We start from the raw sequence: 27,391 nt of genomic DNA, 5'->3' as shown, positions 1-27,391 counted from the left end.
GCCCACACGATCGTAACAGAGTAAAAGTTTGATCAATAAGGTTGACAAACTGGAAGTAATAATGTCTGAAGAAAACTATAACGTAGTGGGAGTACTGGAGACCTAGTTGGTTGAAAGCTGTGACTGGTTGGTTGACTTTTAAGGTTATAGTTTGTTCAGAAGAGATCATCGAAACTGGAAAGGTGGAGTGTTGTGTCTTTATGTAAAGTCCTGTTTAAAGCCCACACTATGGGAAGATATATGTGAGGAAGATGAATATGTGGAGTCTCTATGGGTAGACATACATGGAGGGAAAAACAATAATAAAATCCTCATAGGGGTTTTCTATAGGCCAGCAAGTATAACAGAAGCCACCGAGAAACTATTACTAAGGCAAATAGATTAAGTGGCAAATCACAATGGAGTAATTATTATGGAAGACTTTAACTATCTAGATATAACCTGGGAAGCTGAAACCCTTGAATCTCGTCAAGCCAATAAGTTTATGTCAATAACTAAAGACAATTACCTTTCCCAACTTGTACAGGACCCAATAGAGGGATGGACATTTTGGACTTATTAGATTAACAAAGATGAATGTTGGGGGGCCCTTGGGAAATAGTGACCATAATATAATATAATACAATATAATAATTTCTGCTTGTTTTTCAATATACAAAAATACTAATCTTTAGGAAGACAAAGTTCAAACATTTTAAAGATACCGTTAACCTTTTCGACTGAGACAATATACTCTGAAATAAATGTACAGACAATAAATGGGAAATTTTTAAAACCATCCTAAATACTTACTGTGAGCAGTTAATACCTTACAGGAATAAAAGGGTTAGAAATAGGAGAAAAACAATGTGTTTCAATAAAGATGTAAAGGGGGCAATACGCAACAAAAAGAAACTGGCTAAAACAAACTACTAGAACAAGAAGGCAGTGTAGCTAGTGGCCTCATGGCTAGGTTTGTAATGTAGGGAACACCCTTTGACTTTCAGGGCACAACTAGGGTTGCCACCTTTGTCACAAAAAAATACCGACCATGGTAAAAAGGGGCGTGGCTTAAGCATGGCTTATCGTGGGGCCAAAATTTGATTCTGCACATCGCAAGACTAGAAACTGTTTAAAAAGCTGTCCAGCGGCTGTGCGCATGTACGGGATCCAGGCCAGCGTGTTCTCACCAGTAGATGACGTTTAGTGTGAATCGCACTAAACGTCATCTACTCGTGAGAACACGCTGCAGATCACTGACCTTAGATCACTGACGCTCCATGAGGCCTCCGGACCCTGCTCCAGGCACTTAGCTACCTTGGTAGCCAGGACCAGGGAGATTTTACATTTCCCGGGCCCTCCCCGGCTTCTGCGCTAGCGTCCGCCATTAGGCCTTAAGTAATTTCACCTCCCCTCACAGTTCGGATCCATGAGGGGAGCTGAAACTAACTTTTTAAAGCTTTTTTTAAAACTTTTTTTAAACTTTTAACTTTACATGTTCGTAACTAGAGACCAAATACTGCGGCCCTCGGTGACCTCTCCCTGCTTTCGGCTATGTTTGACAGCCGAAAGCTGTCAAACAAACTTACATTTATCGTGCCCTTCGGGCTTTTGTGTATGTGCCCAACATTTTTCCGTCTGTCGCGTATACGCAGAAGGCGACGTCAGGTTTTTCCGCAAGACCAAGTCACCATGGGACATTGCGGAGGCCAGAGGTGAGTAGTTTCAGCTCTTGTCATGGATTCGATTCATGAGGGGAGATGAAACGTTGACTTTATTTAACTTTTTTTAACTTTTATGCGATAGCCGTTATGTGACACCCCCCCCTAACCATGACAGCTCCAGGCTATCAGCTACCCCCGGCGACCGATAGCAGGGAACTGTCACACTTGCAGACCCTGCAGCTTTAGTTTACAGGGCTGGCGTGCTTTTATGGCCATGTAGATTAAAGCCCAGACACCACGGACTTGAAAAAATGTATGGGCGGTCACTAAGGTGTTAAAGGGACACGAAAATGACTAAAAAAATTAACAGAAGACAAACATACCGCAGTGTTTGTCGCTCCATAGGATTTTTTGCATATTTAATAAACACGCAGTCTAGTAGAAATTTTGCAGCAGACATAGTTGCTCGTTTTCTACCGGTACTTTCCATTTTTGCTTGCAAATGACTTAGGGACAGGGCTTAGCCAATGGGCAGGGCTTAGCTTTCCTAGTCTCCAATTGTAGATAAAGGAGTGGTGAAAATTTCCTTATCCAACCAGTTGTCTTGGCGCCAAATATAGATTAATGAGAAGGAGAATGCAAATGGCTGATTTCTTTCAAAATATGTTGATTGGATTTTCCTTATTTAGCGCCACATACATAGGCGATCATGAACTTGCATTACATGAGTAAAAAACAATGCAATGTATCGTATTGTACACTCGGATTACAAATCAAATAAAACATTATATGGTTGCCAGCCGTGGAATCAACAGCCAGTCAAATTATACAGTAAACAAGTATATAACCGACTCAAATCTAAATGTAATTCCCTAGGAATTGGCCGTGAAAAAACAAAGATGAGATGTGGACTTATGATATGCATCTTTCGGCTAATCCCCGTGGAGAGCACATTGGTGAAAACAATCTGCCATAAACCAATATTAACTTCTAGACAACAAAAAAGAAAAAAAGAGAAAAAGATACACGTAATAAAAATAGAAAGAGAAGAGTAGAAAATAGAGAAGAAAAAAGAAAAGATGAGGTATTGAAAGGGAGGGAGTAGAAAGGGGGAGGGAGAGGGGGTGGGGGTAGGTGGTAGGATTCTCTCGTCCTCCTTACTAAAGAGTTAAAGCATCGACCCTCGAGTCCATCGGTGGTTGTCATGAACAGCTCTTACACAGAGCCATTAGTAAGCCTTTTATGAAACGCCGGTGATCCTCTGAAGTCTATCAAGGGAGCCCATGCATCAAGGCTGCTAGCTAGTGCCCAGTCCATGTCCACAAATGGCTGATTTCAAGGGACATGTAAAAAAGTTGACGCTGTGTATGGAGAAGCCGTCTGTAGCATAGACCCACAGTGCACCTGTTCCCCACTAGATGCAATGCATTGTCAGCAGCCAGAGGAGAGAAAACCCTACTGGGGACAGATGTGGGGCACAGCAGGAATTGTAATATGTGTAAAACGCAATAAAATGGATAAAGCAGCCTTTATTAGTAAAGTGTTTAATGGAAACAGCTGCATCTGCAGAGAACAAGTGCAGACACAGCTGGAGCGCCCTCTACTGCCTCTTCTGCTATGCAGTGAGGTGAATACGGATTTCCCTAGCAACCTATTCATGTAGCTACAGAGCTAAAGAGGGATTTTGAAGGCAAATGTACACAATAGGCTAATAAAACATATTGCAAAAATGCTTGGAATCACCTATTCTGTACATTTAAAAAAAACTAAAATGTAAATGAAATTTTGATGACTTTTACGCTTTAATATATTTCTCACATTTTTAAATGCAATATAAAATATGATAGGAGAAAAGAAAATGATTTTTTGAATTCTTTATTTTATAAATTTATTTTAATAAAAGCTGGAATAAAGAGTAGACTCAGGAAATACTGCTAGAAGTAATATAATACAGTTCTATTTACAGTGACATTGAATCAAGCACACACAGAATTGAAATGTTCCTAGCCATGCCCTTTGCTTTCAGCATTGTGCATATCATTTGTTTATCGACCTCCAGAATGATGTGCAGAACATTGTCCTTGTAGAGCTATGACTCGGCAGATAAATGTGTTGCATAATTAGCAACAGTTTAAGATAATATCCAGGGACATCGTGCGACCGAGGAGATACACATAAGCATAACAAATGCTGCATTGTGTTGGCAGACCTTGAGACACTGCTACTGCCATTATGATCTATTAACTAATCTGGAGTATAACTTTCACAATCCAAATATTCCTCCATATTCCTATATATCTTTCCTACAGATTAAGAATACTTTACATATAAAAATATTCTAAACATTGTGCTGTGTCTTTAAAAAAAACAGGAAAAAGTCAGTTAAAAAAAAAAATTCCAGGACTTCACCTTAAAGGAGGTTTGCGTCTGAAAAGTATAAAATAATGTTGAATGTAAATCCTAAATATTTATTTATAACTAGAGATGAGCGAACGCGTTCGTCCGAGCTTGATATTCGTGCGAATATTAGGGTGTTCGGGATGTTCGTTATTCGTAACGAACACCATGCGGTGTTCTGGTTACTTTCACTTCCTTCCCTGAGACGTTAGCGCGTTTTTCTGGCCAATTGAAAGACAGGGAAGGCATTACAACTTCCCCCTGCAACGTTTAAGCCCTATACCACCCCCCTGCTGTGAGTGGCTGGCGAGATCAGGTGTTCGCCTAATATAAAAGTCGGCCCCTCCCGCGGCTCGCCTCAGATGCGGTGTGAGTTAGATGAGGGACAGTGCTGTTTATACCGGAGCTGCTGTAGGGAAAGAATTGGTAGTTAGTGTAGGCTTCAAGACCCCCCAAAGGTCCTTATTAGGGCCACTGATAGCTGTGTGTTGGCTGCTGTTAGCAGTGGCATTTTTTTTTTCTCAAAATCGGCTCTGCAGAGCGTTGCACCTGGCATTAGGGACAGAAGTGCTGCATAGGCAGGGAGAGTGTTAGGAGTGAGTGTAGCCTTCAAGAACCTCAACGGTCCTTTCTAGGGCCATATTTATCCGTGTGCAGTACTGTCCAGGCTGCTGTTAGCTGTGCTGCATTTTTTTTGGGCTTCTCAAAATCGCCTCTGCAGAGCATTCCACCCTCCATTGATACTGCAGGGAAAGAATTGTATAGGCAGGGCCACAACACAGTTATTATTCATAGAATATACGCAGTGCTGCCTTTTGGTGGAAAAACAAGTGAAAACAAATCTATTTGTCCAGCCTCTGTCCGTCCTTACGGGCGGTGGACATGTGTGAGCTGCGTGAAAAACATTGCTAAATCATACACACCCAGCTACGCTTTACTGCTGGCTTCGCCATTTGCTTTCCTTAATTGGGAAAAAAAAAATACCTGCTCTGCCAGAGTTATAATAACTCTGCTACCCTCACGTTCTGTGACACATTAGCAGGGACACAGCACAGTTATTAAACTTCTCATGTTCATTGAATATACGCAGTGCTGCCTTTTGGTGGAAAAACAAGTGAAAACAAATCTATTTGTCCAGCCTCTGTCCGTCCTTACGGGCGGTGGACACGTGTGAGCTGCGTGAAAAACATTGCTAAATCATACGCACCCAGCTACGCTTTACTGCTGGCTTCGCCATTTGCTTTCCTTAATTGGGAAAAAAATACCTGCTCTGCCAGAGTTATAATAACTCTGCTACCCTCACGTTCTGTGACACATTAGCAGGGACACAGCACAGTTATTAAACTTCTCATGTTCATTGAATATACGCAGTGCTGCCTTTTGGTGGAAAAACAAGTGGAAACAAATCTATTTGTCCAGCCTCTGTCCGTCCTTACGGGCGGTGGACACGTGTGAGCTGCGTGAAAAACATTGCTAAATCATACGCACCCAGCTACGCTTTACTGCTGGCTTCGCCATTTGCTTTCCTTAATTGGGAAAAAAAATACCTGCTCTGCCAGAGTTATAATAACTCTGCTACCCTCACGTTCTGTGACACATTAGCAGGGACACAGCACAGTTATTAAACTTCTCATGTTCATTGAATATACGCAGTGCTGCCTTTTGGTGGAAAAACAAGTGAAAACAAATCTATTTGTCCAGCCTCTGTCCGTCCTTACGGGCGGTGGACACGTGTGAGCTGCGTGAAAAACATTGCTAAATCATACGCACCCAGCTACGCTTTACTGCTGGCTTCGCCATTTGCTTTCCTTAATTGGGAAAAAAAATACCTGCTCTGCCAGAGTTATAATAACTCTGCTACCCTCACGTTCTGTGACACATTAGCAGGGACACAGCACAGTTATTAAACTTCTCATGTTCATTGAATATACGCAGTGCTGCCTTTTGGTGGAAAAACAAGTGGAAACAAATCTATTTGTCCAGCCTCTGTCCGTCCTTACGGGCGGTGGACACGTGTGAGCTGCGTGAAAAACATTGCTAAATCATACGCACACAGCTACGCTTTACTGCTGGCTTCGCCATTTGCTTTCCTTAATTGGGAAAAAAAATACCTGCTCTGCCAGAGTTATAATAACTCTGCTACCCTCACGTTCTGTGACACATTAGCAGGGACACAGCACAGTTATTAAACTTAGATTATTCATTCACTAGAGGCAGTGGGGCCTTTCGTTTTCCAAAAAGGGAAAAAATTATATTTGGCCTGCAGTCTTGCGCCAATTTATTTCCTGCCTGTGAAATCAAATCACTGGTAATACAGCATGCTGAGGGGTAGGGGTAGGCCTAGAGGACGTGGACGCGGCCGAGGACGCGGAGGGCCAAGTCAGGGTGTGGGCACAGGCCGAGCTCCTGATCCCGGTGTGTCGCAGCCGACTGCTGCGCGATTAGGAGAGAGGCACGTTTCTGGCGTCCCCACATTCATCGCCCAATTAATGGGTCCACGCGGGAGACGGTTATTAGAAAATGAGCAGTGTGAGCAGGTCCTGTCCTGGATGGCAGAAAGTGCTTCGAGCAACCTATCGTCAACACGCAGTTCTGCGCCGTCCACTGCTGCAAATCCGAATCCTCTGTCTGCTGCTCCTCCTTCCTCCCAGCCTCCTCACTCCACTACAATGACACCTGCTCAGGAGCGGGAACACTCCCAGGAACTGTTCTCGGGCCCCTGCTTAGATTGGGCAGCAGCGGTTCCTCTCCCACCAGAGGAGTTTATCGTCACTGATGCCCAACCATTCGAAAGTTCCCGGGGTCCGAGGGAAGAGGCTGGGGACTTCCGCCAACTGTCTCAACAACTTTCTGTGGGTGAGGAGGACGATGACGATCAGACACAGTTGTCTTGCAGTGAGGTAGTAGTAAGGGCAGTAAGTCCAAGGGAGCAGCGCACAGAGGATTCGGAGGAAGAGCAGCAGGACGATGAGGTGACTGACCCCACCTGGTGTGCAACGCTTACTCAGGAGGACACGTCTTCAGAGGGGGAGTCAAGGGCATCAGCAGGGCAGGTTGCAAGAGGCAGTGCGGTGGCCAGGGCCAGGGGTAGAGGCAGGGCCAGACCGAATAATCCACCAAGTGTTTCCCAAAGCGCCCCCTCGCGCCATGCCACCCTGCAGAGGCCGAGGTGCTCTAAGGTCTGGCAGTTTTTCACAGAGACGCCTGACGACCGACGAACAGTGGTGTGCAACCTTTGTTGCGCAAAGCTCAGCCGGGGAGCCAACACCAACGGCCTCACCACCACCACCATGCGCAGACAAATGATGGCCAAGCACCCCACAAGGTGGGACGAAGGCCGTTCACCGCCTCCGGTTTGCACCCCTGCCTCTCCCCCTGTGCCCCAACCTGCCACTGAGATTCAACCCCCCTCTCAGGACACAGGCACTACCGCCTCATGGCCTGCACCCACACCCTCATCTCCGCTGTCCTCGGCCCCATCCAGCAGTGTAGTTCAGCGCACCGTTCAGCCGTCGCTTGCGCAAGTGTTCGAGCGCAAGCGCAAGTACGCCGCCACGCACCCGCACGCTCAAACGTTAACCGTCCGCATAGCAAAATTCATCAGCCTTGAGATGCTGCCGTATAGGGTTGTGGAAACTGAGTCCTTCAAAAGTATCATGGAGGCGGCGGCCCCGCGCTACTCAGTTCCCAGTCGCCACTACTTTTCCCGATGTGCCGTCCCAGCCCTGCACGACCACGTCTCCCGCAACATTGTGCGCGCCCTCACCAACGCGGTTACTGCCACGGTCCACTTAACTACGGACACGTGGACAAGCACAGGCGGGCAGGGCCACTACATCTCCCTGACGGCACATTGGGTGAATTTAGTGGAGGCTGGGACAGAGTCAGAGCCTGGGACCGCTCACGTCCTACCCACCCCCAGAATTGCGGGCCCCAGCTCGGTGCTGGTATCTGCGGAGGTGTATGCTTCCTCCACTAAAACACCCTCCTCCTCCTCCTCCTCCTCTGTCTCGCAATCAAGATGTGTTAGCAGCAGCATGTCGCCAGCAGTCGGTGTCGCGCGGTGTGGCAGCACAGCGGTGGGCAAGCGTCAGCAGGCCGTGCTGAAACTACTCAGCTTAGGCGATAAGAGGCACACGGCCCACGAACTGCTGCAGGGTCTGACAGAGCAGACCGACCGCTGGCTTGCGCCGCTGAGCCTCCAACCGGGCATGGTCGTGTGTGACAACGGGCGTAACCTGGTGGCGGCTCTGCAGCTTGGCAGCCTCACGCACGTGCCATGCCTGGCCCACGTCTTTAATTTGGTGGTTCAGCGCTTTCTGAAAAGCTACCCACGCTTGTCAGACCTGCTCGTAAAGGCGCGCCGGCTCTGCGCACATTTCCGCAAGTCCCACACGGACGCTGCCACCCTGCGCACCCTGCAACATCACTTTAAGCTGCCAGTGCACCGACTGCTGTGCGACGTGCCCACACGGTGGAACTCTACGCTCCACATGTTGGCCAGGCTCTATGAACAACGTAGAGCTATAGTCGAATACCAACTCCAACATGGGCGGCGCAGTGGGAGTCAGCCTCCTCAATTCCTTTCAGAAGAGTGGGCCTGGTTGGCAGACATCTGCCATGTCCTTGGTAATTTTGAGGAGTCTACCCAGGTGGTGAGCGGCGATGCTACAATCATTAGCGTCACCATTCCTCTGCTATGCATCTTGAGAAATTCCCTGCAAACCATAAAGGCAGCTGCTTTGCGCTCGGAAACGGGGGCGGGGGAAGACAGTATGCCGCTGGATAGTCAGGGCACCCTCCTGTCTATTTCTCAGCGCGTACAGGAGGAGGAGGAGGAGCATGAGGAGGATGAGGAGGAGGGGGAAGAGACAGCTTGGGCCGCTGCTGACGGTACACCGGCTGATTGCCTGTCATCCTTTCAGCGTGTATGGCCTGAGGAGGAGGAGGAGGAGGAGGAGGAGGAGGAGGAGGATCCTGAAAGTGATCTTCCTAGTGAAGACAGCCATGTGTTGCGTACAGGTACCCTGGCACACATGGCTGACTTCATGTTAGGATGCCTTTCTCGTGACCCTCGCGTTGCACGCATTCTGGCCACTACGGATTACTGGGTGTACACACTGCTCGATCCACGGTATAAGGAGAACCTGCCCACTCTGATTCCCGAAGAGGAAAGGGGTTCGAGAGTGATGCTATACCACAGGACCCTTGCGGACAAGCTGATGGTAAAATTCCCAGCCGACAGCGCTAGTGGCAGAAGGCGCAGTACCGAGGGCAAGGTAGCAGGGGATGTGCGTAGATCGAGCAGCATGTACATCCCAGGCAGTGCAACAGTCTTTAAGGGCCTGGCCAGCTTTATGGCTCCCCACCAAGACTGTGTCACCGCTCCCCAGTCACGGCTGAGTCGGCGGGAGCACTGTAAAAGGATGGTGAGGGAGTACGTAGCGGATCGCACGACCATCCTTGGTGACGCCTCTGCCCCCTACAACTACTGGGTGTCGAAGCTGGACATGTGGCCTGAACTAGCGCTGTATGCCCTGGAGGTGCTTGCTTGTCCTGCGGCTAGCGTGTTGTCGGAGAGGGTGTTTAGTGCGGCTGGGGGAATCATCACAGATAAGCGTAGCCGCTTGTCAACCGACAGTGCCGACAGGCTAACACTCATCAAGATGAACAAAGGCTGGATTTCCCCAGACTTCTGTTCTCCACCAGCGGACAGCAGCGATACGTAAGCAATACGTAGGCTGCACCCGCGGATGGAAGCTACGTTCTCTCTCACCATCCAAAACGGGGACATTTCTGCTTCATCAATCTGTGTCTAATATTCCTCCTCCTCCTCCTCCTGAAACCTCACGTAATCACGCTGAACGGGCAATTTTTCTTAGGGCCACAAGGCTCACTCAAATAATTTTTCAGAACAATTTTTATAAGTTTCAATGCGCTTAAAAGCATTGGAACTTTAACTTGAACCAATTTTTCGTTACACTGGGCTGCCTCCAGGCCTAGTTACCACTTAAGCCACATTAACCAAAGCGATTAATGGGTTTCACCTGCCCTCTTGGCTGGCCATGGCCAATTTTTGGGATGTACATTAGTACTGTTGATACAGCAATTTTTGTGGGCCCTCGCCTACAGTGTAATCAAATTAATTTTTAGCCCACCTGCATTACAGCTGACGTTACCTCAGCTGTGTTGGGCAATGCAATGGGATATTTTTATGTACCGCCGGTGGGTTCCAGGGAGCCACCCATGCTGTAGGTGAACACTGAGTTTTTAATACATCTGTACACTTCTAAAGAACCCGTCTGACTGGGGCATGCAGTGTGGGCCGAAGCCCACCTGTATTACGCACGACATTACTACCTCAGCTGTGTTGGGCAATGCAATGGGATATTTCTATGTACCGCCGGTGGCTTCCTGGCACCCACCCAGGCAGTGGGTCCACAGGGAGTTTAACCTACATGTGTCCACTTGTAAAGAACCCCAGTCTGACTGGGGCATGCAGTGTGGGCCGAAGCCCACCTGCATTAAGCACGACATTACTACCTCAGCTGTGTTGGGCAATGCAATGGGATATTTTTGTGTACCGCCGGTGGGTTCCAGGGAGCCACCCATGCTGTAGGTGCACACTGAGTTTTTAATACATCTGTACACTTCTAAAGAACCCGTCTGACTGGGGCATGCAGTGTGGGCCGAAGCCCACCTGTATTACGCACGACATTACTACCTCAGCTGTGTTGGGCAATGCAATGGGATATTTCTATGTACCGCCGGTGGCTTCCTGGCACCCACCCAGGCAGTGGGTCCACAGGGAGTTTAACCTACATGTGTCCACTTGTAAAGAACCCCAGTCTGACTGGGGCATGCAGTGTGGGCCGAAGCCCACTTGCATTAAGCACGACATTACTACCTCAGCTGTGTTGGGCAATGCAATGGGATATTTTTGTGTACCGCCGGTGGGTTCCAGGGAGCCACCCATGCTGTAGGTGCACACTGAGTTTTTAATACATCTGTACACTTCTAAAGAACCCGTCTGACTGGGGCATGCAGTGTGGGCCGAAGCCCACCTGTATTACGCACGACATTACTACCTCAGCTGTGTTGGGCAATGCAATGGGATATTTCTATGTACCGCCGGTGGCTTCCTGGCACCCACCCAGGCAGTGGGTCCACAGGGAGTTTAACCTACATGTGTCCACTTGTAAAGAACCCCAGTCTGACTGGGGCATGCAGTGTGGGCCGAAGCCCACCTGCATTAACCCTTTCCAGTCCACTGTGTGACCTGTGAAGACATTAGGGTTTAAGGCTGTACAGCTCCGTTGTTGGTAGACGTCCGTCGGGGTTCTCTTACTGTATATTGCCAGCCTCTCTGCTGTCGGAGCCTATCCTACGTGTCAGCTCATGCAGTACTGGCTTTAGCCAGCATATAGCGCCGTTGTATAACAGCAGAAAAAGAGTAAGCCCCCTAGGAAAACCATATACAAATTGGATTGGAAAGGGTTAAGCACAACATTACTACCTCAGCTGTGTTGGGCAATGCAATGGGATATTTCTATGTACCGCCGGTGGCTTCCTGGCACCCACCCATGCTGTAGGTGCACACGGAGTTTTTACTACATCTGTACACTTATAAAGAACCCCAGTCAGACTGGGGCATGCAGTGTGGGCCGAAGCCCACCTGCATTAAGCACGACATTACTACCTCAGCTGTGTTGGGCAATGCAATGGGATATTTCTGTGTACCGCCGGTGGGTTCCAGGGAGCCACCCATGCTGTGGGTCGACAGGGACTTCACAATAGGGAGTTGTACCTGCCTGTGTCTATGAATTAAAAAGCCCGGTCTGACTGGGGCATGCAGACACCTTGACAGAATGAATAGTGTGTGGCACATAGGTTCCCCATTGCTATGCCCACGTGTGCAGCTCCTGATGGCGGTGGCACAGGATTCTATTTCTCATTGCTTCTGTACAGCATTGTGGGCTATCGCTCCGCCACTTTTAAAGAGGGTCGCTGCCTAGCCGTGCCAACCTCTGCAGTGTGTGCCTGCGGTCCCTCGTCATGGCAGACGCAATTCTAAATAGACATGAGCGTGGTGTGGCATGAGGGCAGCTGAAGGCTGCCCAGGGACACTTTGGTGTGCGCTGTGGGGGGGGAGGGGGGGGCGGTTGGGCAGCATGTAACCCAGGAGAAGTGTCAGTGGAGTGTCATGCAGGCAGTGATTGTGCTTTGTTGGAGGTAGTGTGGTGCTTAGCAAAGGTATGCCATGCTAATGAGGGCTTTTCAGAAGTAAAAGTTGTTGGGAGGGGGGGGGGCCCACTCTTGCCGGTATTGTGGCTTAATAGTGGGACCTGTGAACTTGAGATGCAGCCCAACACGTAGCCCCTCGCCTGCCCTATCCGTCACTGTGTCATTCCCATCACTTTCCTGAATTGCCCAGATTTTCACACATGAAAACCTTAGCGAGCATCGGCGAAATACAAAAATGTTCTGGTCGCCCATTGACTTCAATGGGGTTCATTGTTCGAAACGAACCCTCGAGCATCACGGGAAGTTCGTTCCGAATAACGAACACCCGAACATTTTGGTGTTCGCTCATCTCTATTTATAACTCTACTTTATGGAGTTTCAAATGATGCTAAACTTATGTAGTTCCCATGTTGCAGTTTAAATTAATAAAATTATTAATTATTAGTTAATAGGCTTTCTGTAATTAGCACCAAAAAAAAGTTTGTTATAGTTTATATAATGAAAGCGTTTTGTTATGTTATCTTCCCTCTACACATTAAACAGAACACAGCCGACCCTGACAATTTTGCTGGGATCGGTCTATGATCTAATACTGTATATATGATGTACATACAGGACGTCTCTCCTCATATGGCAGATTTGGGGGGAAAGAAGGATTGGACTCGTTGGACTACAACATGCACAATGTTTTGGCCGAGCCAAGCATGCTTTTTTTATTGGAGTCGGAAGAAATAATCAGACTTGGATTGACCTACAGGGAAACAGGAGAATCCCCTGGTGGGTGCTAAGTTCAGAGCGGGCCCCAAGCCTTCAACCTGAGTGGCACACAGTGCAGTACACTCACTATACTACATACAGATAGGCAACATTTTAAGCAACCAATATATTCAAAAAATATACTGGCTAGTTTATTTATGTATACATATCAGCTGGTTGACATAAGATCAAGGTAATAGGGCAGGCTGGCCAGTATAATCCCTACCTTGGTCCGGCTTTTCGATGGTAATGGGGCCCCCAGCATCAATCATGTGGTAGCTTTCACACAACAGAAAGGACCACATTTCCAAGGCAAGAGCAAGGCAGCAGGCTACTGACCAAGTCCCCAGGGCAAAACTTTTTTCAAGGAAAGGGCCAGGCTGCAGATACGAGTACTACTTAGAAAATAGTGTGTACATCCCCTCTTCTGCTAGGTAATTAAAATAAATTCCTGTTATCCCTTCCTCCTCCATAGGGAACTATAACTCCCAGCACACCCTGATAGTATGCCCATTTGTTGTCATGCCAGTACTGTTATTAAACCCAGTGAGAGACCAGGCTTTAACAGGTTTTACAAGTTATATTAAAAAAAAAACTGGCAATGGCCAAAAATGATAAAGCAGCTTATATTCGCCCATCCCAACTCCCCAACAGACTGCTGCAGCCAATCACAGACCTCAGTGTTCAACCTGTGATGTATCATAAACATGCTGACTGCAGCCTATCAACACAGACTTGGCAGGAAAAATGAAGGGAGTCAGAATGGGTAAATAAATATAAGTTGTTTTATTATTTTTGGCCATGGTCAGCTAGTGTTTTAAAAAGTACATATAACTTGGAAAACGCTTTTATTAGGAACAGATACTATATAATTTGTATCAGCGTAATCTTATTGGCCTGCACAATAAAATTGACATACAATTTTTACTGCACAGTGAATGCCCTAAAAATGAAACCCCAAAAACAATCTAAGAAATTGCAAAATTTATATTTTTTATCATTCCACCTCCCAAAAACATCCTAGTTTTGGCTAATTCTGCTGCATGATCCCCCATTAGTACAAGTACAGCAATCTGAGTGCAATTAAATTTTCTCACAAAACGCAACACACCTGCAAAAAATTGTGGTTTCCAAGTGTGATATCGGTCCAAGTCTCTCCGACCGGTACTGCACTTGGCCATATAAATGCACCCTAAAATATAAAAGATTTAAAAAAAACAACTCATAGTTCTTTCAGCAAAAAGCCAGTTAGGGCTTTTGGAAGGCAGGTAGGGATGAAAAAACTAAAACTGCCTGCAGCAGCAAGTGAGTTCAGTTCAGTAGTACTGGTATGGACTGTTTTATGATGGTGCTGTACCTTAAATAATAATAATAATAGTTTGGTTAGGCTTTCATTATTTCTTATTGCAGTTATGTAAAATCACAGCATATATGCAGAAAGTCTACCATGAAACTCTTATCTTAATATCCAGATTCTCATTTCAAAGATTTTAAATTACTCCCACAAAAACTGTAATAATGATGAGTATAATATGGCAGGCTTTTTATCACTCAAGAGCCTGCAAGTACATAATCAACTCAATCCAAATGTGAGTTTGTGTTGGCAGAAGTATTCAAGTGATTTGGTTATTAGATCGAATCCTGCAAAATCATTAATATGAATGGATTAGTAATACTTCAAAATGCTGAAAATCAGCAACATGTCAAGTGTAAAATTACAGATGTAAAAAGTACATGCGTTCATTTAAGGAGTGCTACCAGAAGATCTATATCAGTGTTATGCATCCTTTTTGTTGTGGTAAGGGGAAGAGCACATTTAACATTATATAAGGCTTGAGAGGGCTCAAAGAAGGGAGATAGACCTAGGAAGTCTCCCCAAATAATAGTCATAGCAATGCTGATCACAGTACCCCAATAACAGTGACAGCCGCCTACATGGGAGGTAGTGTCAGCTACAGCTCTCCATAACAATGGCAGGTACAAACCACTCTAGAAGAAACAAGCATCCAGGGGTAGTATGCTATTACTACACCTCAGACAGGTGTGTGCATGTGATACAAGGAAGGCAGTGTCCAGCTCTCAGAATATTCCCCAATACTAAATAGCTTTATTGTCCTTTTCCTTATTCCACCTTTGAAAACTGGAGTGGGTCACTCCTTAAGGAGAAACTATACCTTTCCCGACCCATGTCATAGGCCTCTAACTAGCCAAACCAGAAACCTACTGCCCACTGATGAGGGGCAAAAGCCTCAATACAGCTGTCTGTGTATGGTATTCTGGCTTGGTTTTCAATCCCCAGTCATTGTTATAAAGCTTGCATAAAGAGTCTAACCTTGAATTGCTGGAATGCTGCCTTCCAATAGGTGGCACTGCAGAGCTATTGTTCCATCTTCCTCAGGGGCGTAACTTAAGGCTCAGGGGCCCTGATGCAAAAGGTGAGCTGGGGCCCCTCTCTATCTGTATCTGTACCCGTACCCATACCTAAACCATGCTGGACAGAGGCATAACTTAAAGCTTCTGGGCCCCAATGCAAAACCTGTAACAGGGCCCCCAACCATAATGCTTTATTCATAGTACTGGGCTCCTATATGGAGAAGAGAGGCCTTATGGGCCCCCTAAGGCTCCTGGGCCCGGGTGCAACCGCATCCCCTGCACCCTCTATAGTTACGCCCCTGATCTTCCTTATTTGCAAGACAGCTTACACATTTTGGACAATGCTACCAGTAAAGACAGTAAAGGTGCTTTGTGCCCCAAATACCCTCTGTCACTAGCTTATTTTTATTCCAAGGTAGGGCAGATGCCTAAGGTTCAGTAATATAACAGAGTACGGGCACTCACTGCATTTCAGCAGTCAAAGCTAACACTCTCTCATAGGGGTTTATAGGTTCTTATATGGAATTCAAGGACAAAATATTCTGCAACACTGTTGCGGAATATTCTGTTCTATGTGAAAGTTCCCTAAAAGACTCCTGGAGTGTGACATCTGCTCTCTGGCTGGCAACACACTTTTTACATGTTCTAACCTCACTCCCATAACCATTCTCCTGACTAGGTGAAAGAGGCAGGCTGTATGCATGCAGGATTATACACCTTTGAGTTTTTATTTTGGTCAGATTTCTCCATAGGAAATTCCTGGAGAGAAACGATGACCTTTCTATCTCTGTACATGTTCTGGTAAACTTTTGACACTAAACAAGGGGATTAAATCTTACTCAGTGAAGCACATATTGAGTTTTGAGGGCTCTCAGTGTCCTCTGCAATCATCATATCACTGATGTTACCCAGAAAATGAATTATGCAGGGGAAATCTTAAAATATGACATTTCTTTTGTACTGTAAATATGTCGATAAATACTTGCTGAGATTGGAAACATTTGGATTTCCTTTAGTGTACATCAGGTGCCGTGGTTACTCAAAAATTCTTTTCAGCTTTGCAGGAGGCATTTACATTACCATTGAGGCCACCGAAGCTAAGCTGGCCTGCCATTAACATACAAACGACGAAACTGGCTTTGAACAAAGATGATATTGTCCTCAGTCCAACAGCTGATTTGCACATCTTATTATATACCCTGTTTCCCTGAAAATAAGACAGTGTCTTATATTAATTTTCAGGGGATATCTTATTTTTCCATGAAGAAGAATTCACATTGAGCAAAAAATGAACATTTCTTATATACTGTACAGTAGTTGTCATCACAAACCAGGATAACCAGACAAACTGGGCATCCTATCAAGAATTTCTTGTTACTACCATTATTTCCATGTACAACAATCTATGGTACATTTACTGATCCTGATATTTATGAACACAAAGCAAGATTTATCCAATGACAGTTATGTCATCATCTTCTGGAACATCATCATACAATCCAAACCCTGAATTTCCTGGTGAATTTCTTGTGACTCCATTTCTTTCAGAATCATTGGCCCACATCTCCCATGTCTAGCAATAGCACTGTCCTTAAATTAATACTTCTTGTCTTGCCTGACTCACACACAGGGCCACAAAAAATAAGGGCTGTATAGTACCTGGCTTTCACACACTGTCTGAAGACTGTAAGGATCACCCACAGCAGTTCCTGGACCACTTGTACAGCAGGGACGGTATTGCAGCTTCCAGCCACCAGGGGGAGCTCATCACAGCAGACTCACACAGCAGGGACAGAGCTAGGTCTTACTTCCGGGGAGGCCTTATATTTAGAACTTCAGCAAAACCTCTACTATGTCTTATTTTCAGGAAATGTCTTATTTCCGGGGAAACACGGTAGTTGAAATTTAAGGCATAGTAACCATGCTCCAAAACCATGCAAGTAACAGTTGGACACACAGTTTAGTGGTCCGTAAGCGTATGGTTTACCGCAGGAGTAAACCTTTATTTCTCAGTTTTTTTTAACTTCCTGTTCCTCTTACCTGGCAACTCAGTAATCCTAGGTGCACTAAAACTTGTTGCGAGCAACAAGTGAACATATTGAACCTTATTAGTTGTTAAATAGCCACGTGGTCCTATGAGACTATGAAGCTGCCAAAATACAGGGACAAGAAGAGCTGTCAATGATACACAATCAAAAGTTATGGTGAAATACATATATTACCACACTCAAAATGCCACAGGTGAGAAGTATCTACTTTCCACTCTGTGTGACCTAGTAATTATCTTTATCTATGACTATTCATTGAGATCAATCTTATTAAACACATGAAATCCATACTTTAAAAATTAAGATATCAAGATTTGGAGGCTGTGTTCATAAATCAGTTTGCTTGCCATATTGATTGTCCTGCTTAAATAGCCAGCCAACAAATTCAAATGGAAGGGACCGCTTCACTTCTGGGTGTTTAAGTGGATCGGGGCTGTTTGATGCATTACCCATTAGCAATATTCACCAATTGTACTCACAGGAAGCTATTGTGGTGCCTGCTCCTCACTGACAGAGCAGGAAAGTCTCTTGCATGGACCATAGTGTGCCTAGTAGGAGTGATCAGCCAATGGGTGAATAGTCCTGAATATGCTTATGTGCATGAGCTCTAACAGTTAATGCTGACTTAGGCTGCATTCACATGAACGTATATCGGCTCGGTTTTCACACCGAGCCGATATACGTCATCCTCATCTGCAGGGGGGGAGGATGGAAGAGCCAGGAGGAGAAACTGAGCTCCCGCCCCCTCTCTGCCTCCTCTCCGCCCCTCTGCACTATTTGCAATGGGGAGAGGCAGGACAGGGGCAGGGCTAATTCTTTTTACTTAGCCCCGCCCCTGTCCCGCCTTCTTTCATTGCAGATAGTGCAAAGGGGCGGAGAGGAGGCAGAGAGGGGGCGGGAGCTCAGTTCCTGCTGCTGGCTCTTCCATCCTCCCCCCCCCCTGCAGATGAGGGGAAACCGAGCCGATATACGTTTGTGTGAATGCAGCCTTAGGCTACTTTCACATGGGTGATCGCAATGTCGCCGTGAGAAAATTGCGGCAAAATTGCAGTTTTGTTCAGGTGATTTATGAGCGTCAGCGATGCTTTTTCTTGTGAAAAATCGTGCATGCCTTCACTGCTGCCCATGATTTTCTTGTGCAAAAGTCAATAGGAGTTCCTAATGTTAAAACGCATCGCATCACAAGAAAACCGCAAACTCATATGTTGCAATAAAAAAGGGGCTTCATAGGGAAAGATGGGTGAGAAGAAAAAAAAAAAGATCACAAAACGCAGAAAGATAGGACATGTCGCGATTTTTTTTCATGCCACATTGTAAAAATGAAAACATCTCAAATGGGAATGAAACCGCTGAAAATCACTGGTTTCATAATTCTGCACTTTCACTCACTCTCGCATCGCGCAAAAATCCAGCAATTTTATCGCCTGTGTGAAAACAGTCTTAAAGGGGTTGTGCAAGATCTTTTTTTTTCCATAACACCCATCTCCCCCAGCCATAAACAACAAATCGGCATATACTCATTTCTCCCTGCTGTGTCCCATGCCACCGCTCGGTCCTCGTACCCATTGTTTGTATACAGACTGCAGTCTCGCCTGTATACAGGATGCCACAGGCTGCTGCAGCCGATGTTAGAGCTCAATGCTTGATTGCTGACCTTTGTCATTGGCTGCAGCAACCTGTGACGTCCCGTAAACATGCTGGGGTAGGCTGTAAAGGTGACGTCACAGGGGAGACCGGAGTGGCATCACGGGACACAGTGAGGAGAGCTGGGTATATGTCCATTTGTTTTATGGCAGGGGCAGCTGTGTTGTATAGAAAAAAAGATCTTGGACAACCCCTCATGAAGCAGTTTATATGGAACAAGTGACTGAGATCGAAATTACATACTGCAAATGTTAACTAGACTGTAACTACGCTTTAAAGTGTATCTGAGTTTTCAGATAAGTTTTCAGAGCGAGCAGCCATGTGTGTGTACATGAGGAATAACCCCCTTACTGGCCATATCATGACATATATCCTGCATTTTCCTCATTTTTCCTGTTCATGGTATATACTGTATCTATTCGGTGATCCTCTCAGGTCTGCGGAGAAGATCTACTGTACTGTGTGCTATAGACTGTTCACAGAGAACTGCAGAGATTCTTGCTTTCTATTTCAAAAATTGGAATTGGTTTAACAAGATAACACATGTAACTGATGTGACTGAGCCTTTAGCCGTGTACTGTGTATAAACAGCAGAACATTTCAACATTAACACTACTTGTAGTGATGACGCGGGTACCCGCAGCCCATACACATTGGATAACGGCGATGACATGACCAGAGACCTTCACCGTGGCTCTCCATGCTCTTGGCTACCTGCAATCCATAAGGGGAAATGCAACTTGAACTTTTTAAACTTTTTATTTTAACTTATTTTAACTTTCCATGATCACTGTTATCAAATGGATAACAGTGATCATGTGACCGGGAACCGCCTACAGCGGTCCACAGTCCTATCTCCCTGCACTCGGCTATCTTTGACAGCTGGGTATAGGCAGATTTTACATTTGCCCAGCTCTCCGGCCTCCTGTGCATGTGCGCCACATCAGTGCATACGCAGAAGCCCGCAGCAGGTTCAGATCGCCGCTGAACTTCACGGAGAACGGCAGTGAGTATTTCCAGCTGCCCTCATTGATTGGAAACTTTAACTTTTTTAATACGTTTTTGGACTTTTCCGTAATCATCGGTATCCATTTGATACTGGCGATCACAGGCCCGGAGACTGGTCACCGCAGTCCCTAGTGATATCTCCTGCCTCCCGGCTACCTTCAGGAGCCAGGAGATTTCAAATCTCCTGGGCAATCCAGGCCTTCTGTATGTGCACGTGACCTCATATGTCTGGCGCACGAATGCGCAGAAGAGTGGCATCAGGTCCTGCAGGACCAGATGGATCCGATCTATGGGGGTGGCTGAATCTTTAACTTTTAAAAACTTTTTATTGACCTTATTGCGATTGGCGCTATCCATTGGATAGTGCTGATCGCATTGCTGGGGGGGCTCCCTGCAGCCCCCCATGACAGCTTCATGTTGTCGGCTATCTCTGGTAACCGACAGCATGTAGCTGTCTCGTCAACAGCCCAAGTGGCTTTAATCCTCAGGGGATGCGTGTTTTACGTCCCTGAGGATTAAAGCCCACTTAACTAGGACGTAAAAAGGCAATGGGGTCATCACTAAGGGGTTAAATAATCCAAAGTGCCCATTTAAACTTTTGCAAGGCCACTAAATATACTCAATAAGATGCTTCTTTTACCTCACTTACCACCATATAGAAAAAGTTGAATTCCAGAATGAGGGATCTGTCCTCTACATCCTAGTACTTCACCGAAATATCTGTTAGTAAAAAATTATAGGGAAGATGGAAGGGCTAATGACTGCAGGATCCAACAGGGGGTACATTGAAGCTCTAGATAAAAAAAATATGATATTGCTAATTAAAACTATATGTAAGGCTACTTTCCGTTTTCTTTTAAACCCCATTGAAATGAATAGGAAAAAAATGTGGTTTTTTTTCAGTTTTGTTTTAGTTTATCTCCTCCAAAAATGGAGCAAAGAGACGGAAACCCTGAACTAAGGTCTAACGCAGGTGTGAAAGCATCCTAAGGTTGCTTCAATTTTAATTTTAGATGCAGTTGGATAATAAAAAATGGATGTGAAGGTAAACACTCCCTTAAAGCAATCAGTACTGATTCTGTTTGTAGCTATTACAGTTGTACATGTATTGGCAGCTGTCCAGAAGTTTCTTTCATTTTATGGGGGTTTCTTTGGGGTATAGCTATGGCAGTCAGAGCTAGGTTTGAGGACAATGTAACATTTTCCACATGTACTGACTTTATGTGATACAATGTAATCTTAAATTTCAAACAGTTTTTTCCTGAATAGTTTATTATATCTTTAGTTTTAGGCAAATTACTCCCTCCTGATGATTTAAAGGCAGGTCAATTATTTAGCTAACAGGCAGAAAACTAGGCTTTTATAGACTTTTGAAGAGGCTCTCCAGAGTGTAATAATGAAAGCAATTTATTGAATGCCTATGAGCCTTGCTTTCCAAGCTGTGCACATTAATCTAACTGTGCTTGCTTGTGTAAAGTGTGCAAACAGATTGCACCAGTTAATTGGCATCACATGCCGCCTTATGCATGCAAACATAATATCAACTGATGTATACCAATCTGAGACTAGCAAAACATTTCGAGTAGAGTTTATTGTTATTTTCTCTATTTGTATGGCTCATTTATTTGAATAGGTGCTAGTGTTTTCTACATGTTTTCCTCATTTAACACATAAATGCACTCATCCAATGCCTAAATATGCCATTTTATTTTTTCAAAGGCTGCGCATCAGTAAAATGTTACATGGTGATAATAGCTGTTTATGAAATTATTTAGTTGCCATAGGGCAGCTTATGTTATAGACAAATCTCCTTGAAGATATAAAATAATATAAAACATTTTTTGGATTATTGAATGAAAAGTGCACAATATGCGCTGAGCTGCAGACTCTGTAGACTGCCTACTGAGATCTACACTGAATGAACGCTGCTTCTTGAGGGCTCTTTGTGTCTAAATCTTTCACTTTGAGGGTGTCCCTACAGAGACCGCACTCAACAGATACAATGTAACAATCCATTTAAAACACTCCACCAACCCCTTTTTCACATTTGCTACTTAGAAGTAACGTTTGACTTTGTCCTGTTATTTAAGCCTCACATCCACACATAGGCCATAACATGACTCAACCAACTCAAAACACTTCCCATGTTATCCTTTCCTCATGTGTGAGACAACCAAAACACTAATCCATGCATTTATCATATCCTGTGCAGAGTGCGGCAGCACTCTTCACTGTGGCCGAGCGAGGAGCAGACAGGCTCCACTTATCAACCTCCCCTCTTATGACTCTTTCCCATGAACGTATATATGGTGATGGCGTTTTTCCGATTTCACGCCCACTCCATATAAGCACCTGAATGGGCATTTTTTCACGATCACGGCCAGCGTTTTCTGGGCAATTCAGATGACCGCGAGTGTTGTTTTTAGCTAAAAAATAGGCCGCACCCCTGAAAACCCTCGTTCTGCAAAAATCCTCGGGATGCCTTCCAGTGCCTATATAGAGGCACCTGTAAGCTTTTCACAGTGTTGGACGCTGCAAAACTCCCTCCCCCTCCCTTCTTTTTCCCTGCTCCTATAGGAGTCTATGGAACCCGCCGGCGTATATTGGCCAAAAGATAGTTTCAGAACTATCTTTTTGGCCACCATATATATGCCGGACGTATTTCGGCTGCTTATGTTCCATCTTTCATGGTGCTGACATATTTACGCGCCATATAATTGGCCATGTGAACGAATGCATTGCAAACCAATGCTTCACATGGGTAGCGTATATATGCCTGGGTGTGAAAACACGTCGTATATGCGTTCGTGGGAATAGAGCCTTATACTGTAAATGCCAACAGTTAGTGTTAGGGTCTGTTTACTAACAATATATCATTTGAATGAGCAAACAATGTCAGAGTTCGCTCATTCGCTTTGGCAGCCTGTTTATATTGGCAGATACATCATTTGCTCGTTCAAACAAGAAAGTTCAGAGGTTCACATTCGCTGTATAAGTGAATGAGAATGACTGAACGAGTACTATTGTTAAACTAAACGATAAGTGAACAAGCCAGCGATAATTTTTATGCCTGTATAAAATGACAAAAAACGTAAAGTGAATGATTATTGTTCATTATTCGGTCATTGGCTGCATTTAGACTGAACAATTATCAATCACTTTTGTTAAAATGATTTTTTGAATGACAATCGTACCATCTAAAAGGGCCTTAAATCTCAAAAAAAGCTACCAATTACAGTGAATTACAGGCCATCTTAGCTTCACTAAGCTCTTCCTCTCTATCACTGTAAGCACCTACTCCCACAATCATATCCAGGACTTTGGTTGTGTCTCAGTTCTTCTCTAGAATTCCCTGCCTCGTTCTGTCCACCATTCTCCCAACTCTGCAAACCCTTAAATGCACCATAAAAATGTTCCTATTCCAATCAGTATATGTGCTGTTCTGGTGAAAACTATTTTTCCCTTGTTAATGACAAATTGAAGATGTTGATACTCTTATCCATGCCACCATGAACTTAAATCACTTTCACACGCAACAATTATCGCTCAAAATCTGTTCAAACTGCTGAAAGTGAGCGATAATCATTTTAGTGATAATTGTTGCGTGTAAAAGGGCCTTTAATCTATCATTTTCTCAATTTGTACTAAATCATATAGTACAACATAAATGATTGTAAAAGAAGTAAGGCTCAGTTTGTGTCAAGGTCAGCGAGAACTTCCACTACCCCTAGCTGCCTATTGTTTTTAGAGCATTATACAGAACCAATCAGAATAGGAGATTTGAAATGCAGTTTCCTCAGTAACCACAGCCTAATGAGAGGAAACACCAAGAAAATTGAACACAATTAGTCCCATGAATTATACTGTACTTAAATGGTTGTCCGATTAGTGCACAACACCTTTTCAATAAGACTGCCTGTGTGAAAATAGGATTCAGAGAGATACTTTCTCCCTGTGGCTGCCAGGATCTAACACTGCAGCCCGCTGAGGTCCCAGGGTTTGTTGTGACAGATGATGTCACAGGAAATCACAAGACCGCTGCACCAATGGTAGGCTGCTGCGTCACGTTGTTGAACTCCTGGCATCATGGCGCTCAGGATGTGAGCACCGATGCTAGGAGAACAGGCAGGTCATTATAGCTCATTATATAGCATATGCATAGTGGATAATGAGCAACACTACACCCAAATTCATGAAGTACCTTACTGTGAATAGTTACTGATTATATCTAACTGTATTTTATGCATGTCTTCAATGTCCACAGATATGTCATAAATGTCTGATACATGTGGGTCCCACCTCTTGGACCCACATTTATCTTTAGAATGTGGTGCCTCCAACCCTGCCCACCTCATCCTGTCTTGAAGGACGCTTCATGGAGGCTATTAAAGATGACTGCTTTTATGAAAACGGCAGCGTGTCCTGTGCTACTCTGTTTCCCTAATACTCATAGAAGTGAATGGGAGTCACATAAACCGCATAACACAGTGAGCTACGCTGTTTCTGCATCTTGTACTATGCTGCTTATGTATTTCCCCTTCACTTCTGTGGGAGTTATAGAAACAACATGATATAGGGTCTTCATCTGTTTTTGTAAACTCTGGCATCCTGGATGCGGGGGTCAGTGGAACAGGGTCAGATGGGGTCGGGGCCCCTCATTATAGAGATAGATGTGGGTCTCAGAGGTGATATTTATGGCATATCCCATTATCCTTTGAGATAAGAATACCATTCTACGCTGCCCAATAGTTTTTTACTCAAAATATTCAAAATGATGGATATTGTATAATCATTTATATATTGTTTTTTTACTTTAACTTAGACGAAACAATGAATTTCTGGATCAACTTAAACCCATAACTCATATGTACGACAGACGCTTTGGCCAACCAAGTGAATGGGTAAGATTTCTTTCCAACTATTTAGTTGCAGCCTAATTTGGAGACATCAAGAGAGTTCTCTGTCTAATGTCAGACTTGTCATGATGGGCAGATAAGTGGATATGCAAGCTTAATATCTTTTGAGATAATTTATTTAATATATTTTGTGCTGTGTAAATTAGAGATGAGTGAGCACCAAAATGCTCGGGTGCTCGTTACTCGGGACGAAATTATCGCGATGCTCGAGGGTTCGTTTCGAGTAACGAACCCCATTGAAGTCAATGGGCGACTCAAGCATTTTTGTATATCGCCGATGCTCGCTAAGGTTTCCATTTGTGAAAATCTGGGCAATTCAAGAAAGTGATGGGAACGACACAGCAACAGATAGGGCAGGCGAGGGGCTACATGTTGGGCTGCATCTCAAGTTCCCAGGTCCCACTATTAAGCCACAATAGCGGCAAGAGTGGGCCCCCCCCCTCCCAACAACTTTTACTTCTGAAAAGCCCTCATTAGCAATGCATACCTTAGCTAAGCACCACACTACCTCCAACAAAGCACAATCACTGCCTGCATGACACTCCGCTGCCACTTCTTCTGGGTTACATGCTGACCAAGCACCCCCCCCCCCCCCGCACGACCCAGTGTCCACAGCGCACACCAAACTGTCCCTGCCCAGCCTTCAGCTGCCCTCATGCCACGCTACACTCATGTCTATTTATAAGTGCGTCTGCCATGAGGAGGAACCGCAGGCACACACTGCAGAGGGTTGGCGTGGCTAGGCAGCGACCCTCTTAAAAAGGGGCGGGGCGATAGTCCACAATGCTGTACAGAAGCAATGAGAAATCCAATCCTGTGCCACCTCCATCTGGAGCTGCACACGTGGGCATAGCAATGGGGAACCTTTGTGCCACACACTATTCATTCTGTCAAGGTGTCTGCATACCCCAGTCAGACCGCGTTTTTTTATAAATAGTCACAGGCAGGTACAACTCCGCAATGGGAATTCCGTGTGCACCCACAGCATGGGTGGCTCCCTGGAACCCACCAGCTGTACATAAATGTATCCCATTGCAGTGCCCATCACAGCTGAGGTAACGTCCGATTAAATGCAGGTGGGCTTCGGCCCACACTGCATGCCCCAGTCAGACTGGGGTTCTTTAGAAGTGGACACATGCAGTTACAACTCCGTGTGGACCGACAGCATGGGTGGGTGCCAGAAAGCCACCGGCGGTACATAAATATATCCCATTGCATTGCCCATCAGAGCTGAGGTAATGTCATGTTTAATGCAGGTGGGCTTCGGCCCACACTGCATGCCCCAGTCAGACTGGGGTTCTTTAGAAGTGGACACATGCAGTTACAACTCCGTGTGGACCCACAGCATGGGTGGCTCCCTGGAACCCACCGGCGGTACATAAATATATCCCATTGCAGTGCCCAGCACAGCTGATGTAACGTCAGCTTTAATGCAGGTGGGCAAAAAATTAATTGCATTACACTGTAGGCGAGGGCCCCAAAAAATTGGTGTACCAACAGTACTAATGTACGTCAGAAAAATTGCCCATGCCCAACCAAGAGGGCAGGTGAAACCCATTAATCGCTTTGGTTAATGTGGCTTAATTTGTAACTAGACCTGGAGGCAGCCCAGTTAAAATAAAAATTGGTTCAGGTGAAAGTTTCAACGCTTTAATGAGCATTGAAACGTATGAAAATTGTTTACAAAAATTATATGACTGAGCCTTGTGGGCCTAAGAAAAATTGCCCGTTCCGCGTGATTACGTCAGGTTTCAGGAGGAGGAGCAGGAGGAGGAGGATGAATATTATACACAGATTGATGAAGCTAAAAGGTCCACATTTTTGATGGTGATAGAGAACAATCCTTCCATCCGTGGGTGCAGCCTACGTATTGTTTAGGTATCGCTGCTGTCCGCTGGTGGAGAAGAGAAGTCTGGGGAAATCCAGGCTTTGTTCATCTTGATGAGTGTAAGCCTGTCGGCACTGTCGGTTGACAGGCGGGTACGCTTATCTGTGATGATTCCCCCAGCCGCACTAAACACCCTCTCTGACAAGACGCTAGCCGCAGGACAAGCAAGCACCTCCAGGGCATACAGCGCGAGTTCAGGCCACGTGTCCAGCTTCGACACCCAGTAGTTGTAGGGGGCAGAGGCGTCATGGAGGTCGGTCGTGCAATCAGCTACGTACTCCCTCACCATCCTTTTACAGTGCTCCCGCCGACTCAGCCTTGACTGGGGAGCGGTGACACAGTCTTGCTGGGGAGCCAGAAAGCTGTCAAAGGCCTTAGAGAGTGTTCCCCTGCCTGTGCTGTACATGCTGCCTGATCTCTGTGCCTCCCCTGCTACCTGGCCCTCGGAACTGCACCTTCGGCCACTAGCGCTGT

The 27,391-nt window shown here is 45.4% G+C and overlaps 1 protein-coding gene across 3 annotated transcripts in view; it reads left to right on the top strand.

Annotated features, from left to right (window-relative positions):
- Positions 1-27,391, top strand: part of EPSTI1 (epithelial stromal interaction 1) — a 97,254-nt gene that overhangs the window by 24,416 nt on the left and 45,447 nt on the right. For all 3 annotated transcript variants that reach the window (XM_066593228.1, XM_066593220.1, XM_066593237.1), the window contains one exon: positions 24,936-25,014. In XM_066593228.1, the coding sequence (XP_066449325.1) occupies positions 24,936-25,014 (79 nt within the window). The remainder of the gene's footprint in view (positions 1-24,935; positions 25,015-27,391) is intronic.

This window comes from Eleutherodactylus coqui, chromosome 1, assembly GCF_035609145.1.
Source record: "Eleutherodactylus coqui strain aEleCoq1 chromosome 1, aEleCoq1.hap1, whole genome shotgun sequence".
NCBI classification, from domain to species: Eukaryota; Metazoa; Chordata; class Amphibia; order Anura; family Eleutherodactylidae; genus Eleutherodactylus; species Eleutherodactylus coqui.
This window is presented reverse-complemented; position numbering and strand designations above follow the sequence as displayed.